Source organism: Struthio camelus, chromosome Z (genome assembly GCF_040807025.1).
Source record: "Struthio camelus isolate bStrCam1 chromosome Z, bStrCam1.hap1, whole genome shotgun sequence".
NCBI lineage: Eukaryota > Metazoa > Chordata > Aves > Struthioniformes > Struthionidae > Struthio > Struthio camelus.
The window spans coordinates 45921873-45942781 of record NC_090982.1 but is presented as its reverse complement, the minus strand read 5'-3'; the positions used below and the strand labels follow the sequence as shown (position 1 = coordinate 45942781).

The following is a 20909-nucleotide window of genomic DNA, read 5'->3' as shown; positions in this document are numbered from 1 at the left end:
GGTGGCCATGAACCAACAGAATTCTTAAATACATGCTAAACTGTCACTGAAACCAATGGGATATAAATATGTTTAAGCGTTTTGCCAAAAAGGGAACTTTTGTGGAAACAGGATTTGAATGCAGTTTACTGGTAACAATTTAATTCCAACTTCTTTTATTTATACAAGAAGTTTTATTTACTCACCACATTGCCTATCGTTCTGCCAAAAGCATCATTAAAAACTTACTTTTACAGATTGTTTAAGTAATGATATGAGCAACAGAGAAAATAAAAAGCAAGAGCTACACATATCACCCTTCACTCTGAAGAGTATAAGAGCTAATTAGAAAGCCTTACAACTTTGAAAATGATGAAAACCAAACTGAAGAAGAGACACTGCCACTGAAATAGGGTATTTTTTATGTGGACAGCTGTCACGGGCAGTGAACCCAAAATGTACTTAACAAATGATGGCAATTATGATGATAATATATTTCTTTAAGTGTCATCAGCAGTCTGAGAGCACAGAAAAGCATACTGATCTATACTCATTCCAAGAGTCATTTAACTGAGGAAACAACTATGGAAAGTCTTCAGTCCTCTTACTCACTGCTTTGCTGAATAAGGGGTAGATCAGATTCCAGTGATGACCCTGGAACAAAACCAATGGAGTTGTTTGTTGAAAATTTTCCATTTGAACTAGGACAATGGGTACAAAGAAAAGAAGGAGGGAGATGTGGGAAAAGCTCTGGTTACATGTTACCTAAGGAAAACAGCTCACTGGCTGTGATTGTGGAATGATTATCCACTTCTGTGAGGAGAAGTTAAAGGTAATTAATTTCTCACAAGTTGAAAAGAAAATAGTGTTGGAATTTGCTTCTATCCTGGAACATTCAAATATAACAGTGTGGTGAACCCAATGGGTTGATGTAGCCTAAAATTCTAATTTTATTAAACTGAAAATTACTAACTCAGTAGAACCATTGTCTTTACGCTGCATTAGAATTTTTCCCACAAGCCATCACCAGCTAATTACTCACCCTCACATGGCCCTGATACCAAAGACCTCTCTCTCCTCCTTTCCTCCAATTGCTAATGACCATCACACCTTTCCTCTTGCTAATAAGCTAAAAAGCTCCTTTGCTCCTTTATGTCAGCAAGCACCCCATTTTTTTTCAGTTGTCTAACTGACTAAAGCAACTAGTTTAAATTCATAGCAATTGTTCCCAGCCTGAAGAGAAACCTGTTGTTTCTCTTTTAGACTTGAAGAATGGATTGTATGCCTGATAGCCTGTTTTTTTCCAACAATATCAGTTAGTATAATACAGGATGTAACCTCTCCCAGCTAGTCCACAGGGACTTTAAAACTCTTTCGAGTATACTTGCTGAATTATGAGCATTGTGCCTGTAAGACACAGATGGACACTTGCACTGTTTGTTTGCAGAATTATTGTTGTGTCTAATGGCAGTCAGTCACTGGGCAGACAGTATCTGGACTGACAGACAGATGAGAAAGCTTAAAAAATTGGATAAACATTAATATTGTCATGGGCAGCAAGAACCTGTCAACTCACTGTATTTGGAGACATGTTGCTAAAAAATGGCCAACATGAGAATCATAAAGCCATTTGGCCCCGTAAACCAAAAGCTAAACCATTGCAAACAGATTTTTATGTTTATCAGTCACACATCCATTATAAAATATGGAGGTCTCATATGTGGTTGGTCAACAGTATTAGTTGAACATAGCTTATGTTTTTAAGATTCCTGTATAAGGCAAAGCCTAGCAATCTAATTATTTTTAAAAATGCAGTATTACAAAGCCTGCACTTGATGTAAAACATATTCTTTAAAAAAAGCAACAATAAGCATCTTGATATAGATGGCTGTTAGACAGCAACTAAAGGGTAACAAAGGTAAAATACATTAAAAAATACCCTCTATGTTGTAGCCAAATGCATTCTGTAACTCTTCAGGACCTTGCTTTTCATAGCCAACAAACTAGTTACGTAAACTATTTGCTATAAAAATAGCTTATCACATGAGTGATCGGACCAATTGCAAACATTGAAAGTCATGGCCAGTTTTTTCTTTCTGCTTTTTACTGGCAAATCCTATTCTATTAGTCCATCATTAAGAGGATTTATTACACTACATTTTAATTCCATAGTAATTAAGAGGAAAGCAGAGCTCTTGTGTCATACTCTTCACTTTTTTTATTTCTTCTTTGAGGGTAAGGATTACTACTGTTTTTTTATTTTCTTCTGCTAACCATAACCCAAATAGCAGTACACTTAAAGCCACACTCTGAAAGCTAGTTGTCTAAGAATTCCAAATCTGTACTGTATTTTTATAACAGTCTGTATGACTACTTTTCCATGAATGTGCTCAGAATTCAAATATTTGCACATGCAAATCCAGTAAATCTAGTAGCTGCCTGAGCAAATATGAGCACAGGATTGAAACTTCCCGTGAGCTTTTCTTAGAATATCTGCCATAAGAAACTGATCCAAGTCTAACTTTATGTTACAAAATACTCAAAGTCCATGAAGACCAAAATCAACACTGTTTTACACTTATTCAGAGGCTTTATTGGTAGGTATTGGTATTTGCCATTGCTTTACTTATTATGTATTTATTTATTATGCATTTGTATTATTTTGAATGAATAATATATTACAGTCTCACTAGTGCCCAGTCACATTCTCTTATTATTCCATACAGCCTGATTCTTTTCCTGCCTCTTTCTCTGATCTTCTCCCATATCCTTGAGCCTTGTCCTATAGTCTTATCCTATTTCCACCTCATCTGTAAAAAGCTTTTGATTCTCCTTCTGTCAGCAGAAGGAAAGTGAGGAAATTGAGCAGATCAGGACTGCACCTGTCAACCTCCATGAAAATATTTAAAGCCTTCCCCTTCCCTTTGCCTTTTCTTTCTCCTGAAGGTGGGGGGGGCGGGAGGAGGGCAACTATTAACCAATTCATATTTTTGTCTCCTTTGAGTATATGGACCCTTTTGGTGAAGAACCTGCATATTCTAGCAGCTTTGGAAATATGGGAGAAGAGAAGGTAGTAACATTGCATGACTGGCTCTCTACTGATCAATATGTATCATGTGTTTAGCAAGCTTTAGGCTTGTAACCAGAATTGCTAATAGTACTTTTGGTTTTCCACAAATACTAGAACTTCTGAAGCAACATGTTGCAAGGTGCCATATTCTGAAACAATATGACCTAGAACACTGGTGAGCTATCGCTTGTATGTCCTGAACTGGTAAACAGTACAGATTCTAGGTGATAAATATGACACGATATTTTATGTACTGCAGACTGACAACATTGCTGTAACGAGGAATGACATATTTTTAACATCTCACAATTCCTCAAGGCTAACTTCCCTAACAGTGATATTTGCCACATGCGACATAACCAATTTTCCTCCTGGTAGACAGAAAACCTTGCTGTTACAAGTCACAAATTCCTGACAGTTGGATGATAACAACTCCTTAAGCTAATGTGCTGGCACTGATGTGTATTGAATGAGTTCCTTGTTTGGGTTGAGGTGGGGAATAAAGAAGGGGGGAGGAAGTTAACCTCTGTTTATGTGTGTGTGTGCATAATCAAAAACAGCTACAGTGTACTTTATTATTTCCTGCTATTGTATTTATAGACTCTAATATCAGAAATAGGTACAGGTAAGGATGAAGACTCTCTTGAGTTAGACAGCTCTATATTAGTCATTAGGTCATTTACTTATGCTATGCTTTGACTAGTCCTATAACATAATAGTGACTGTTAGATGTTATAGATTCACAATGGTATTTTGAATTGATATGGTTAAGTCTCTGTTGAAAATTAATCATCTCTTTTATTACAAAGAGATTTATGCTTGCTTGTAACAATTCTTGAATCTGACTGGAAAGAAGACAAGACTAATAAGGGCATCTGAAGTTTAGAGAATTGTTATGATATGGTTTCATTTTTTCCTCCTTAGCTTCTGATATGCTGATAGAAAAGTAACTTCTCTTAAGAAAAGATCACAGACTATGTAAATAACGATATGAAACATCCAGCCATGCATGTATTTATAGCTTTATATTCTAAAAAGCATATTTTTAGAGAGCTCATAAAAAGTGAGGGAAATACCAATGACTGCACCAATCTTGGGTAGTAATAAACCAGGGCTTTTTGTCATTTCCTATTTTGTGACAAGGCTAGTTAATGACAGAAGTACTTTTAACAAAAGTTTTAACACAGATGCTGACAGATGTCTCCAATATTAATGTAAGTATGCACATAGATGTATAGCTACACATGTTTATAGGTGCATATGTATGTGTATACATAAGTCATGACTAGGCTGGGTAGATGAAGGGAGAGCAGTGGATGTTGTCTACCTGGACTTCAGCAAGGCTTTTGACGCTGTCTCCCATCACGTCCTCCTAGGTAAACTCAGGAAGTATGGGCTAGATGAGTGGACGGTGAGGTGGCTTGAGAACTGGCTGGATGGCCGAGCTCAGAGGGTTGTGGTGAATGGCGCAGAGTCAAGTTGGAGGCCTGTGGCTAGCGGTGTCCCCCAGGGGTCAGTCCTGGGTCCAGTCTTGTTCAATATATTCATCAATGACCTGGAGGAAGGCACAGAGTGCACCCTCAGCAAGTTTGCTGATGATACTAAACTGGGGGGAGAGGCTAACACACCAGAAGACTGTGCTGCCATTCAGAGGGACCTGGACAGGCTGGAGAGGTGGGCGGAGAGGAACCTCCTGAAGTTCAACAAAGGCAAGTGCAAGGTCCTGCCCCTGGGGAGCAATAACCCCCTGCACCAGTGCAGGCTGGGGGTTGACCTGCTGGCAAGCAGCTCTGCAGAGAAGGACCTGGGTGTCGTGGAGAACAACAAGTTGACCATGAGCCAGCAAGGTGCCCTTGTGTCCAATTCTGGGCTCCCCAGTACAAGAGAGACGCAGTACTACTGGAGAGAGTCCAGCGGAGGGCTACAAAGATGATGAGGGGACTGGAGCATCTGTCTTGTGAGGAAAGGCTGCGAGAGCTGGGCCTGTTTAGCCTGGGGAAGACAAGACTGAGAGGGGATCTCATCAATGTCTACAGAAATCTGAAGGGAGGGTGTCAAGAGGATGCGGGCAGACTGACTCTTCCAAGTGGTGCCCAGTGACAGGACGAGAGGCAACGGGCACAAACTGAAACACAGGCAGTTCCATCTGAACATGAGGAAAAACTTCTTCACTGTGAGGGTGACAGAGCATTGGAGCAGGTTGCCCAGAGAGGTTGTGGAGCCTCCTTCTCTGGAGATATTCAGAACATGCCTGGACGCGATCCTGTGCAACGTGCTCTAGAGGACCCTGCTTGAGCAAGGGGGTTGGACTAGATGATCTCTAGAGGTCCCTTCCAACCTCAACCATTCTGTGATTCTGTGATTTTGTAATTTTATGTTTGAATATAAAGAAGAGACTACAGATACACAAATATCTGCATCCTATATATGGGTCTGTAATGCCCATTCATGCCCCTGTGTTTGGCTGTTCTGTAAACAGTAATGTGGCACGACTCCTGAGTCTTGATTTGGATATTTTCTTAATCAAATTATTTGCTTTTAATTTACATAGAAGGCACTAAAAATAATTTCAGAAATAATCTTACAAACTTTTTAGAACCTGAATAATTTTCTAATCATATTTTAGAGCATGACCCTGAAAAACTTTTATATCTGTGAAGTCCACTGAAGGACTGAATGATAAATATACTCCACCTTGGCGACAGAAGAGCTGTGAACTTTTCAAATGCTTTGGCAGCAAAGTGATTTGTCAGAAACAATAAAGGACTTAAATATGTCATCCAGCATGAAGCAATTGCTCTCTGAGTGAACTTTTCTAAAAATCACACTTACACTGTGCTAAATTAATCCATGAGATTTCAAAGAGATAATGCTGGAGGTGAATATGACCCGGTGTATCTAAAGCTGTGATTTACCGTAGCCCCTAAACATACAATCTGGAGACTCTTACGGGCAATTTTCAAACTCAAAATTTTTTCAACACTTTTTCAACACTATTTCTTGTGGTTAACTGAAGTTATACACGTTATGCAAGAGAAAATATGCAGATTACCAAAAGCTTTTCTTGATAAGTGCAAGGATGTAGTGCTTTAATTTTTATGTTATTTTATATAACATAATAATCATTTATGTTCTTTTAGTTATAAAAATAATTTATATTATTTTATTCACATATATATATATATATTTATATTATAAAATGTTAATTCAACAGTTCTGTTTAATTATGTTAGATCTGGACACATTTCCTCTTACTTTCTAAGCTTCAAGTGCTCAATCTACACAAGGAAAACAACTCTTTCCCTGGAAGCTTCTGGCTTCCTGACTTGCAAAGCGTGGGAGGCAGGGACCATATTCTTGGGAATTATCACTGCATGGTTGCCCTGCTCTTGTGTTTCCCTAGACATCTGCTATATGCCACTGCCTGAGACAGGATACTCAGTTAAATGGACAGGTTACTTTGGTCTGATTCATTATGATTGTTCCTATTTTATGTTCTATAGTCCGTTTGAACTCACCTCAGCCCAAATAAAGTACAGCTCTTCAGGGAGAGAGCTGAAGTTAATTACTCCATTTCATGTGGATCTAGGGGAAGACAGACTTGCTAAAGACAGTTTTAACTTAAATCCCTGCAAGAAGAGGCAATAACAGAATCCATTCCTCATTGCACTGTCACACCCCAATATTCTTCCTCAAGATCAGAGGATCTCATGGAGGCCATGTCGTTTTGAAAAGCTTAATGAGAACTGTATTGGGAAAAGCTTTCTGCTGGTGATTTCTCTTCAGTTTATGCCTACCTAGTTCAGAAGACTGGATCTAACAAGTCAAAGGGTCCAGTTCCACAGGTATACCACTAACTGCTGAAAAATGCATTCCTTACTCTTATAAAATGTACCCATATTTCCTTACTCTATACTTGTAGACATGTGATTATACTTCTGAAAACGTTGTCCTAACATTCCAGCCACAATAACTGATTACTTTTGGTTTTTTTACAAATGCTTTCAGAAGTCCCAGTCATGACTTCATTACTATAGGTATAGTACAAATCCATAATGCTTTGGCTTTGCCACTGAACCTACATTTGATGAGAAGTCCCACAAAAGCCAGTGGGGCTATTTGTGGGTTAAGGTACTGTTCATTGTGAAGAGAAACACTGATCTGATCATACTGTGAATAGAAATAGGAATGAAAGCAAATGAAAATTTTTTTGACGATTATAAAAAAATGATTATTAAAATTAGATAAAGTTTGCTTATCTGCCATTATAAATTGACTGACATTGTACAAACTTTGCAGGAATTGTAAACCTAAATTAAAACCTATACATCTGGCTTTTGATAGGAATGAGAAGTTTAGGGGGAATTAGTATTCATATTCTTGCACAGATAATAGAAATTAACCATCCTTCACTGTCAAGTAGGACTACGGTTGAAAGTGGTGGACAATCTTGAAGTCTGTCAATAAAAGGTGTATGTACGAAAGTACATGAACAATAGGTCTTGCAAAATAAGTAACTGAAGATGTGATACACTAGGTAGGCATTTATGTTCAGATACCTATTAAGTAGGTATTGATTTGTGTGTTCAGAACTATAAATCTTGTCCAGTGTTGACATATGTATCCAGATACCTACCTGCTGAAAATTGATTCTTTACGATTATTTCACAAAAAAAAAAAAAATCAAACAGTATCTTGGTACATAAAATCATACATCTAGAGCATGCTGAACTCTCCACTTTCTACTTACCTTTTTTGTGGGAGTTTCTCATGAGTGCAGGATACGGTACAGTAGTTCTTTAAAATTAACCTTGTAGTTCTGCCAAAATGGAAAGAATCATAAATGCTGTGAGAGACAGAGGAGCTAGCTACAGAAGCAGAGTTATGTCTGTCCACTATATTCTACTGGTAAGCCTAAAGACTCTCCAGGCCTATGTCCAGATAGCATGAGGGCTGTCATCCCCATATGACAGAAATATGGATGACAGCACTTTCAAGAATATGGTTAAATCCTTTTTCCTGCTATAAACCTTGCATGTATCCTACTTGAACTCAAAGAAATTTAGTGTCAAAACACACTTACCTAAAGGATAGGCATTGTAAAACAGATTTTTACAATCTCTTAGATAAGGAAAAATATTTCCTTGTTATTTTTGCTTTCTTTCATTTCTTACTAGAGTTAGGACTGATTCTTACAAGCATGACCCCTTGCAATTTTCACAGCCTAGCTAATACAGCTCTGTACTAGTATACAGAAACTTGATGGTACTATTTGTTAGAAAATGACTATCAGTTCAGTGGTATAACCACCTTCATTATTTAGATGAAGAAAAATACAGAATAAATTCCGGAAGGATAAAAAACATGCACTTTGGATTTTTACTTTTATTCCAATTTTAATATGTGAAGCACTTCTGCTAACACAGAAACTCCACCAGACACCAAAAGAACAAGAAATCCATGACAGTCAATTCTATAGAAGAGAGGAAGTCTTGAAAAACAAAGAAACCCTATGTTCTATTCCTATGCAAGTCTGAGGATTCCCAAATCTCAAAAGTTAGACATTCCTACACTTATATTGGAGCTAATGAGGCAAGAGAGTCTTTGATTAACCACTGAAGAGAAATTGGGCGTGCACAAAATACTTAAATGCCCTGAGAGAAGGGGTTATTGCATCTCTCTAGCTAGCCTTGCTTTGCTCTCACTGGAACAGAAAATTCCATTGCCTTCTATGAAAGCTAGAGGTAGGTTTGGCAAGAACATATTTTCTACAGAAAAGTGAGCCACCTGCAATACATTTTGGCATGGAATTTATTGAGTAGAATAACACCTTTTAACGTACTTTTTAATAAAGTGACATACAGGAACTATGCTAAGATTAGGCACAAGTCTTATCATTATTCATATAAAACAGCTGGAGCACACAAATGCTTTAACTTCCATGTTTGGGAGCATCCTAAAAGAGCAAATCTCTTTCAACATGTTTACTTAGAAGAACCAAGAGTGAACTCAAGTTGCTCAGGACAAAAGGCCCAGTGAAATTAAAGGGAAAGCACAGCAGTTAGATCCTATTTACATTTCAAACCAAAAAGGAGTCTGCAAAGGATTATCAAAGCATCATGCCATGTGGGGGAAATATTTTATGCATGCAGATGGTCTATGGTATTTGGCTTGCTATTACAGAGAAAACAGGTAGTTACATAATGATATCTTATATAAACATGTCGCTTTTTGATCATTTACAGTTGTTTTGCTTTCTTCTTTCACTATAATGCATCAGTTAAAAAGTACATTTGAGCAACTGGTCATTTCAGTCACTTTTAGTAAACTCTGTCCTACTAGTTGAAGTATTCAGTACTTAGCAAATATTTTCTGAAGCTGCTAAAAAAATTGAAGAAGCTATTGTATTCTCCAACAGAGCCTATTACAGTTTCCTAACAGGTATATTATATAAAGCCTAGACTCCAAAAAATAAAACGGAGATCATTCTAAAAAAAGTATGGTGTAGGATCTAGTTAGGTATATATACAAACACCTTCCTGTAGCAGTTACCTACACTCCCTTTCTAATATGCTATATATTATGCAGAGATTTCAATTCCCACTAACTGATGATGGTAAATATCTAATTCTGAAATGTTAGCTATTAACACACTGGCATAATAATGATTTGGGGATAATGTTGGCATTTGCTTCCCTGCAATTTTAAGCAGTCTTGGGAATATTTTTTTCCTAGGAAGCTATGTTTATAATTCTTTCTCATGGATTAATGGTAAACTCCACACTGAAAAAATAATATATGCATGGTCTTCTCTTATTGTCTTTGATGCAACAGCAGGGCAAGACGTAGGGAAAAAAAGAAGAGTGTGAATGTTGTAACTTTGCAAACTCTCCTTCCTATAGGCCAGTCCTGTGATTTCTGTGGTTCTAGTGCTTGTAGAAAAGAAGTCTTTCTGCTTTGTCCTTTCCTGCAGTACTGGGTATATTAAAGAGCTAGAAGCTCGTACCCAGCTAGAGTTTCTGTCATGGTTGGTGGGGAGACAGAGAGGAGGGATGGTCTAGCCATTAAACAGAAATGTTGTTAGAAAAATACAACACAAACACATCCTAATTCGTATTAGAAATACTGAGTCAATCATTCTGAGCCACTTGGCACTAACATGCAAGAAGAACTACATTCAGCTTTGGTGAGAAAGAGGAGATGCTGAGGGGAAAGGATGGTGAAATAGTATTTTATAATAATTCTTCCCAAAGAAAGAGACAATAATAAAAGAAAAGGTAAGTCACTAATTTCACTATCACCAAGCCTACAGGTATGTTATTTGATTTTTTTATAAATGATTTCGAATAATGTGTCACCCACTGTACACATTCTTTTCCTTCCATATAAAATATATGGAGCTCCATATAAAGTATAGGGATTCAGCTCCATAAAAAGTTTATGGAACCACAGCATGTGATATAGAGAGGTCTTTAAAGCAGCTAGAGAAGGACCATGGAGAATCTCCCATGTGTAAAGGAAATATTCACGTAAAATTCACTATAGAGGGCAAGTGATTTTACCAAGAGACTGAAGCTCTTCTATTGACATATCCCATGAGGCACCTGCTCTGCATCACCTGATGTGAGGGTGACAGCACCAAATTTCACCCCTCCTATCAGCATTCCAGTTTTGGGGAGGCTATGTTGCCATTTAATTTGTTAACCAGAGAGAAGTGCATTAACGAGAATGTCTTTCTGATATAGTATTTTTTGTTCTTTCTGTTACAGCAGTTTTAAAATTTAATATAGCAGAATTACCCATTTTGAAATAAATCTTTCTCAATTTGATAATTATTTGCAAGGATTATTATTATTGCTTATGTGCATACCATTTCTGTATTCTCGTCTGACTTCATGTATGTGGTAGTCTCAATCTTTTTATGCTACATCTCTAAAGTTATATCTTTCCTGTTATTTGACTGAATATCTATTTATCTGCAGGCATCTGAATTTGCCTATAATCTTCTTTCTTTTGTTTTACTCTATATTAATTGTTATGTGGTACATATCCTTCTGTTACTTTAATAGGAGGGCAAGAGAGCCATGAGCACGCCCATTTGTATAATAGTATTGTATATTTATACAATATCATGGAGCTAACTGGTTTCTGGAGAAATTGTTAGAAAATAACATTTGTATGATTCACTTTCATCATTTATATTCTATTAAGTCATCCTAATAATAATTCCCACTGATTTGGATTATTTCTAATTTATTTTCCATTATTTCAATGTACTTTATTACCTTATACACATATACAATTCCTTTGGCTACATTTCTGAGTTCATCAACTATGGGCAATGCTTAAAATCCATCATTAAAAACCCCTGAAAATCCTAATTCCACAAAGACTTTGAAATTCAGATATATTTTTTCCACAAGGCACATTCACTAAGGCATGAATAACAAAATGTCACAATTCAATGTATTTTTTATAATGACATTCATACAAAATTTCATAAAATGCTTCTGAGAGACAAGCGTAATAGCAAGATAAGACCTTGCAGAACTGACAAGAGTGACTTTGGCGCAGGCAGAAAGTGACAATGAAGTGGTGCAATAGATTAGAAATAAATGAAAGTTAAAACACAAGAGAGAGGTGAGTATTTTGTAATTGAATCAATGGAGTAATGTCATTATCAGGAGGAAGTAACAAAACTGGAGAAGATGAGCGTGGTCCATGCTACTTGTGGGCTAATATGAACAGACAGTTGAGGGGGATATTAAAAAAAGGAAAGTGGCAAAAGGGGCCAAATCCAATACACAAGAAATCACGAGGAAAGTGTAGTTCCATGCAGTCATGATGGGAGGACCAAGAGGAAACCAAGACAAGGGAAATAGATAACTATCAGTTGACAAGACCAGCATGGAAGAAATCAGTATGGAATTTTGTATGAAGAAGGGAAAATTTGCATTTGTTGTAGTGAAGACAGGAAGCCCCCTGTCTTCAGGGGACTCTTATCTGCCACTCTTCTCTGGAAAAAAGAGATCTGACTTCAATATTCAGTATTCTCAGTATTCAAGATGAGAGCCAGAGAAGAAAAAATAGGACTTCTGAAACTGGAGGCACAGAAAGGGAATTAGCCAGGCCTCTACTCTGGAGATACAGTTATCATCCGGATACAGAGACGGCTCACTCCCTGACAATGGAGTTTCATGACGAACAGGAGGAAGAGGTGGAAATGAAAGATATGCACGCTATTTTGTGCATCAACCATTTTGGAGAAAAGTGATTACTATTACCATGTATGTTTTATTTAGTCTTTATATCTAGAATATTGGTACTGGTGTTTCACAGATTTTATATACATAGGCTTTTTGGTATGTGTATTTTCTTTTCAAAGCAGAGTGGGTTTCCCCAACTGTAGTGAAGTGGGGTTTTTGGATGCACATGCAGTGCCTACTTATGTGTTCACTTATCTAAAAGTACTGTACCTTGCTTTGCAAGATAATGTACTGAAATCCAGCATATCCATTCCAAAAGACTAAATTTGTCAAATTAGAATTATATAAATGCACACTAGCAAAAACAAACATTCTATATCAAAATAATCTCAAAATATAATTGAATATATTATTACAATTTAGATTTCATTACTCCTTAGTACTTATAGCATACTCTTAAAATTTGTGTGTGATATTTTGCAAATACCATTCCAGAACTATATTGTAATCTCTTTAATTACATGAATACTTCCATTGATTTATATGAGCTGGTTCATATAAATAACCATTAAGAAATGCTTGTCTATTCCCCATGCTCACATTCTAGCTTCTAGTTTTATAAGGTTATGGTAGTGCAAAGTGTTTGATATTAAATCTTTACTGACAAATGAGGAGAAGGGTTATTTTATTGACCAAATTTCAATGTGTGTAGATTAATAAAATATGACTTAGTTATTCCATGTCATGCATGTATGGGAGCAGGGAGAATTTATGCAATTCTGTAGGGGGGATGCTGTGCTCTGAACAAGTTTATGAGTCCTCATCAAGTGGAAATGCACATGAGTTATGAGCTTCTCTTTAAAGCACTACTATTTGCAGTTGTAAAAACGGCCAGCTTCCCTGGCTGTATGAGTTTCACACTGTGTACTTTGGAGAGTGGAGGAGACAGATAAGGGTCCAGAGCTGCTATTGAGGGGGACCTAAACAGGCTGGTGGAATGGGCCAACAGGAACCTCATGAAAGGTTCATCTTGACTGACCCTGCTGTGGCCAGGAGGTTGGACCAGAGACTTGCTGAGGTCTCTTCCAGACTGATGTTTTGTGTTTTCTGTGATTCTTGATGGCTCCCAAGTGGCCATTGCTCCACTAAGAACGGAGGTTGGTCAGGGTGTGTACTTGCATCCTAGGGAATCCCTATGAAAGACCTCAGCAGCTCTTGCTTGCTCATTTTTTGCTATAAAGAAGGATGTGGATTACCCAGCAACCTCACTTTACAATTTATCCTATGCAATAGCCCTGGTGTGACTGATACCACTGCACCGATTAAGAGCCAGAGCCTCACTATCCCTGTGCTATGGTTTATTACACAAATGAAAGAAAAACTGTAGCAGTTGAGATGAAAAGACTTGCGTATCTCCCTACAGTGCATAAAGAGAGAGAGGGGAACACAGTTTTTCAAAAACTGCTTAATGATGCAAGAATCATAAAGACCGAACATTGTCCCTCAGTTGGCGAAACATAAAGCTGGGTAATCAGTATGGCTGGGGAAAAGATTATAAGCCTGGGACCCATGTATATTCCGGGCCTAAGCCTATAAAACTTCCACAGCAATATGAAAGGGCTTTATATCCCCATTTCCTTTTATCCTGGTTATACTCGCCAACAGACAAGATGGTGCAGTAGAGATAAGTTACTGTTCTGCCTTTGACTGCTATTCTTGAGCTAGGATCCAAAGACGTCACTGAAAAGCAGAGGATAATTTAATATCGCTTAAAAACGACAATAATATACCACAAGAGTTACCAAACTTTGCAATTCAAAGGAAACAGTATTATCATGCTTCTCTTCCATTTGACTGTTTCACAGCTTCTTTTTATTTTGCTCCCATCAGCCTTGCACAGTGCACAGGAAGAAGGACAAAGTGGTATAGAGAAGAAACCACTGAAGATGATTAAAAATTTAGACACAGGTAGGGTAAACTGAACAAATTATTGAGGAGGTGATAGGAAAATTTAGACAAAACCAGCAAAGGGAGCAGAAAGTGGTTTTAGGGGTAAAACAAAGAATCAGTAAGCTTGCAACAGCTGTGCATTCTCAAAACATGATCTTGGAGTATATATATACCCTAGACACCAGAGTTCAGATTCTTTTACCAGCACTGCATATATCCTTACTGGTTTTGTGCTTCTTACCATTCGATGTGAGGGGCACAGCAACTCCTTCAATCTTTGTCATAGAAAATCTGAGTTCTATGGGATCTGTAGCAGTAGAGAAGAGGTCATAGAATATAGCTGGGTAGAACATAGCCTGAAAAAACACAAGTACTTAATGTTAGTGACTGATGCTTCTTCTTGGTGCTTGTCTATATTACTAACTGTTGTCTATTCAAAAGCAGTGTTTAGAATTTAGAAGGTAGGTGGCTATATAAATGCCTGAACTTGTATTTAAGCACTTAACTCCCCTTGATTCTCTGCTATGAAAATCAGTATGTTTGAGAATCTGATGTCTAATCTGTCTAGACAGAAGAAAAATGTATACGAGGATCTTTGCTGGAAGAAGTGGTTTGGGGAAGAAGATAGAAAGGAATATTATTTGACCGAACTGGAAGACAAAGGTTACAACTGGAAAAACTTTAGATGAGATTTCAACCATCAAACTACACTTATGAAATAAGTATGTGGAAGCCATACCCAGAAAGAATCCTTATCTTTCTCATACATTTTGGTGCATGCTATTACCATGTTTTAAGGGATAGCTGTTTTAAGGGGTAACTGAGAAATGAAGCATAGCTACCAATCTTACCAATATTAAATTAAGATTCCTCTCTCCATAGGAAGGGATTATGCTTACATGTACATTTTTCAAACTAGCTGATGTGAAGATACTGTGAATTTATGAATGGAGTCTTTTGATGTTGTTGTTGTCTGCTCGATTCTTAAGGAGCAGCGACAGCGCAGCATAAAATACAGCCCAGAATAAAAAGTAGGTAAGTTTTGCATGGCAACTAGTGATGTTGTCTGGCCCAGATAGCATTTCTTTTTACCCGTTAAGAGAGGATACAAGGATTCTGTGAACCAGGGCAGAGTCTCATGTGGAAAATACCTGCTGAAGGGCTGCACAAATTTCTTTGAGAAAAAAGGGATATTCCTCCTTTCTGGTTGATGTAAAACATTATTGGGATGCTATTGTCAGCCATGAACAAAGGTCAGTCCTCTCATTATTGCAAAGGGTTATTTAAGCTCCTAAATATCTGTTAGCTCTAGAAGTCAAATGCAGAGGTTAAGTTTTAAGTTCCCTATCCTAAAATGAAGGCATCCATGACCAGTAATGGTAGAGAAGCAGAAGCTCCTTTGCAGAGCGCTAGAAGATCCTTATACCAAGTGAATGTCAGGAATTCTGGAGAGGTGGCAGCCTTTCGGTTTACGGATGTTTGCTGAGCAGACACACAAATTTCAAAACTGTTGCATACTCTGTACAGTTATTTTAACTAACATTGCAAGTTTGATGAACTATTTATACCCTGTGATTGAAAGTAAGAACCATATCAGATCCTGTGCCATATTCTCAGGCACAGGTGACCTTCCCCTTTTATGGCCTATGAGAGAAGGCCCAAGGACATCTAGAGCTCAACATCTTCTTCGGGGAGAATAGCTTGCCAAATGGGTACAGGCATGACTGCCTGGGGCACCTGGCCACCAAGAGTATGGAATATACATGGACTAGCCCTTCACAGCCATCAGAGTGGCTGTTACGAGCCAGGGTTGTAATAAAACAGTTTAAAACATTCAGTTGCAAAGTTCATGCAGCCAGGAGCTAACCAGTCAAAGAAGTGCTGGGAACAAACTTTAAGATAAGCCTATGGTAAACCTCAGTGGCACTGTTAAAGAGCTCTTATTCAGTTCAGTCCCAAGAGCTACTCTAATGGGGTTGCTTGAAATAGCACTTACTCTCTGCTTACTATATGCTGTGCTACTGAAGTTTCAATTGCCACAAATATATAACATTGAAAACAGCATCCTTATTAACAACAAATCTTGCGCTACACATCCTTCAAAACTGGATAAAACATGATCAGATATAAATAAAATATGCTCTCCAACATATTTAGTAAACTAAAGAATGGTCTTGCAGCATCCCAGCAGGCACAGTAAGAAACCTATTAATAAGATCTGATACATTTTCCCCTCTCAAGTAAAATGTGATTCTTGCTCCAGTGGAGCGTTTTCTGGAAAGAAGGAAGTTAATACAACACCCTCTGCCAGAAAAAAGTTACACTGAAATTAACAGAAAATGATTCAACAGTAATCCAGTTGCTCAATGATTTTTAGTTAAAAATTGGAATAATCAATTCAAGGAAAATCTCTGCCCATTTTCTTTTATGATTAAGTTAGATCTGTTATTTAGTCATTCTAAATAATATGTCTGAAGACCACTACATGAATAAAATTATACAAAAAGAACTGAATAATTGTGTACCTCTTCCTGCTTTCATAATCTTTGTCAAGTGAATGGAATAATTTGTGCCATTTGTATTTCTTATTAAAGTATTTGTCATTAGAATAAGGTGTCAGGAAGCATTAAGACTGTCTCACATTTTATGAATTAAAATAGTGTGCTAAACTGTTGTGACCTTTTTAATATTCTGCATTTTCCTCCATTCTGTGGTGGTCCTCTCTTTCTCTGCCTCTCTTCTCCATTCTATGATGGGAAAGGTGAACTTATAAGTAAAGTACGAGGAAATAAGGGGAACAAAACAGTATTTATCATGAAAAGTAATTCAAAAGTGAGAATGGTCATGTAGCGTGGTATTGCAAGGTGTAGACCTTGCATCAAAATAAGGTTGCAGATATGTCAACAGCACTGATACATCAATATTGTGCAGCACAGTGCTGTCAGAATAGACTATAATTAGGACGTAGAACTTGTTGCCATAGGATGAGAAGGATGCACAGAAATATTGCACATTTGTACACCTATCAAGTCTATAGCACAGTTATAAAAATGATTATTAGCAAATATTTGAAAGATTAAAAAAATCTCTTTCTGTGGGGTTTAAACTAGTGTCTGACTATGAGAAATTAGGATGAGACCTTCGTGGAGGTAATTTATTTCACATTGGCTCAGTAGAAGTTTTGCATTGAAGTACCTGGTCTGGGAGACAATATTAGACATCATTAGATATTTGAACCGCATTTTCAATTCCCATATACAGCTAACAGGAAAGTAGAGCACCTATCAATGTGGCCGAGTCAAACTGCGTACAGATCACAACCCATCCATGACACTAAAGCAGAAAGATCTGAACAAGGGGCATAGTAAATTACATAACTGCCAGCAAGATTTCTTTAATTTATATATAATTTAAAATACAGTCTGAAAACTGACAATATATCTGCTAACTGCTTATCTCATTTGTCCTTTACTTCACAGATGGATGATGATGGAAAAATAGTTGCAGAGATCATAAGCATACTTAATATAATTTAAAGCTTCTTGATTAAAAAAATATATTAGCTCACTGACAGCAAGATGCTCTGGCAATTTCCTAACATTTCTGTTCAGTTTTTAGACATCAGAATGAGCTTTTCCTACAATATGGTTACATAACAAGAGATACAAACCTACTATTTCAAAGGAAATACAAACAACTCCTATACTTCAGCTAATATCATCAAAATATTTGTTAGAAGAAACTAGTAACTATGGCTCCATTCTAGCGGCCAAGACTGGATGATTGGGTTGAATCCGTTTTAAGTTTGTGTTTTGAACCAGTCTCACAACAAGAGCAATGGGCAAATGCAAAATGGCAATGAACTGAATACCACTTTTTCAGATTCAGCATGGGAAAACTTGCAATTGATTCCATAAGCCCATTTCATCACGTTCCTCTTGGTGGCCACGATAACAAGTTACTTAAATAAATGGTCACAATTAGCACTTATATTGCAAGCGTTATCACATATATATATCACAAGTCTTCCACAGTTGGAGAAAGATATATATAAAACTAAGAGTGGCCAGATGACTGATGCCTGGCCCTGAAGTGTACACACAAATGGGTATAAGATAAAACAGTCTAATGGGAACAGCAAAACTACAAAGTATGTAGTATCACCGTGCTGAGAAAAGCAAGATTCCAAGTGTTCTGCCTACCCTGACAACAAAGCAAGGCAAAGGGCAGGAGCATGGCTAATGGTGCATGAATGGACCGCACTGGTGGATAACAGAAGGAAGAGGTGCATGAGACTCCCTCTTTCATAGGGGAAAAAATGAAAGCAGGAGTAGGGAAGCCTTTGAGTACACTGTTATTGTGCCCTTCCCCCTTGCAGATTAGATATATAACAGTTCTTGTTTCTCTTCAAAGCAAAGTTTTTACATAGCTCTATTAATTCTCTTTCCCCCTCTGCTGAATCTCCTTTAATTTTGCAATATGCTGTTTGAGTCATGATACACTAAATACACTAAAAGTAGACTAAATAACTACCAATATGTTTATCTAAATTAAATGGACATATTTTAAAAAGAAGAGAATTTAAAATTAAATGCAAAACTATTGCCATCTATCTTAAGGCCTAAAACTACTATAACCTTGACAATTTATTTTCACAAATCAAATTATATGGTACACCTATGACCTTCCCAAAATATGAAAGTTAAAGGCTGCATTACTCTATAACAAAATCAGGAAGTTGGGAAACTTTTGATTTTTGAGGTCAGCTCAAACTTTATGAATACATCCCAGTGTAATATATTTCCTGAGTATATATATTGTTTTCATTGTTTCCAGTGGAGCAAATATTGGCATTTGTTTCATATCAAACCTAAATCCTTTTGGATCCTCATGTGTAGAAAATGTTTTGCCAGTACTTTTGCTGTAGTTAAGCCAGCTAACCACTTCAGAGTGAATACTTTTTTTTTTTTCCTTCTCTATTTCGAGCAGTTCTTCAAGACTTAAGAAATAGACTGGAAACTGAAGAAGCCAGAATTCTTGTTTTCTACTTCCAGACTATGAATGAAGAACAGGGACTGCTGGCTACGCTCTTGCCACAAGAGCAAACCTCTGACTCCTGTTCTATGTGCCAACCTGGACCTCCAGCTCTTTTTCTGCAGAGTTATCCTCTATTCAGTCAGTCCCCGGTCCCTGTTGAATTGGGTTATTCCATCCTGTGTGCAAAACTTAGCAATTTTTTTAATTGAACATTATGAGTTTCCTTCTGTCTCTCCATTCCTGCAGCTTGCCCAGTAGAATACTCTGGGATACAGAAAGCCTTGCTTAAATCAAGATAATGCTCTCCACTTGTACACAGACCCAGCTATTTCAGCATAGGAGGCAATCACAGATGTGTTGGTCAAGCACATATCGCCCTTTGCAAATCCACGCTGCCTGTTCCCAATTGCTTTTTTGTCCTTCCTGTGCTTAAAAATGTAGGTGAATTTTGAACATTTTCTAGACTAATAAAAAGAAAAGATGAAAAATGTGAACAAATACCTACAAAGCTACAGAATCATTTAATTAAATAATTGTAGGTGTAAGGCATCCTAATTTTTTAGCAAAGAAAGCCACTAATTGACTGTAAGGGTTAAGTTTCCTTGCAAATCAGTATGTTTTAATGTTTATATGAGTCAATGAGAATAAAGAACTATTCAGGAAAATTACTAAAAGTACAAATGCAGAACTTGATTAAACAAAAGTTTCTTGTTTGTTGTTTAAATCTGCTTACAATGAGTGATTTCAATTTTTTAGTTAACCAGCAGTGTTCCAAGTAAGCACCTGCTTCAATCTAGCAGAAGATAATTTCTCTATATTCTTTATCATGTCTCATATTTTTTTGAATCTATTTCTTTCTCTGTCTGCAGCTTCTCATTGCAGTGATGTCCAGAGTAATGCCCATGTCCTCGTGAGTTAATAGAGTTGGTTTAGACTTAATACATAGAAGTAGCTCATTTTTTCCCCGTCAGTGTACATTACTGTTGCATTTACCATCACTGAACTGCCTCTATCCTTCTGATATCCAGCCCACTTCATAGTCCCTGTGAAACTTCTTGTGGTCTTCTTTGACTCAGCTAAATAATTTTGTTATCTCACTGTATATATACTAAACAAAATTAGGATTTAATATAGATCTGCTTTTATGCTTCTGTTATGCTGAACAGTAGCCTTATATTTTTTACTATTTTCTTATCTCTTTCCCATCTAGCTTTTGTCCAGGACAGAAATTTGTATTTCTTCTCCTGACTACTTAGTTTCTTTACTATTCACTTGTAAGAGACCTTGTTAATTTACTTCTAAAAATGTCAGTTAATTACATTAAACGAGATTTGCTTTTATTCATTTTTGACACAGTTAAGTCATTTCAATAGATTAGTGAAAAGTATCTGGAAATATTGGATTAGTTATTTATTATATGATAATTCTCCAGCCATTCTGACATTCTGTTTTAAAAGTTATTTCAGGCTATGTACTGATGCACAAGCATCAGTTTTTGTATCTTGAGCAAAAGAGTAACTCTGTTACTACTGTTCTTCATCATTATGCATACATCAGCGACAAAAGTGATTCATCATTATCCTTTCACTAGGAACTCTTATTTGTGATCACAATCAATCTGCATGTTTTAGCATCAGTGATTTATGCGTATGTGGCTGTAGAAGGGC

General features: G+C 37.1%; 1 protein-coding gene across 10 annotated transcripts in view; it reads right to left on the bottom strand.

Annotated features, from left to right (window-relative positions):
* PJA2 (praja ring finger ubiquitin ligase 2) overlaps window positions 1–20909 on the bottom strand; it is a 157146-nt gene that overhangs the window by 92042 nt on the left and 44195 nt on the right. For 9 of the 10 annotated variants that reach the window (XR_011137700.1, XR_011137701.1, XR_011137702.1 and 6 more), the window contains one exon: window positions 14447–14561. Coding sequence is in view for 7 of the 10 variants with exons in the window: in XM_068927151.1 (XP_068783252.1) it covers window positions 14447–14561 (115 nt within the window). In the remaining 3 variants the exon portion in view is untranslated. Of the gene's footprint in view, window positions 1–7799; window positions 7869–14446; window positions 14562–20909 lie in introns of those variants that run through there. The other variant, XM_009685507.2, reaches the window with a different exon arrangement.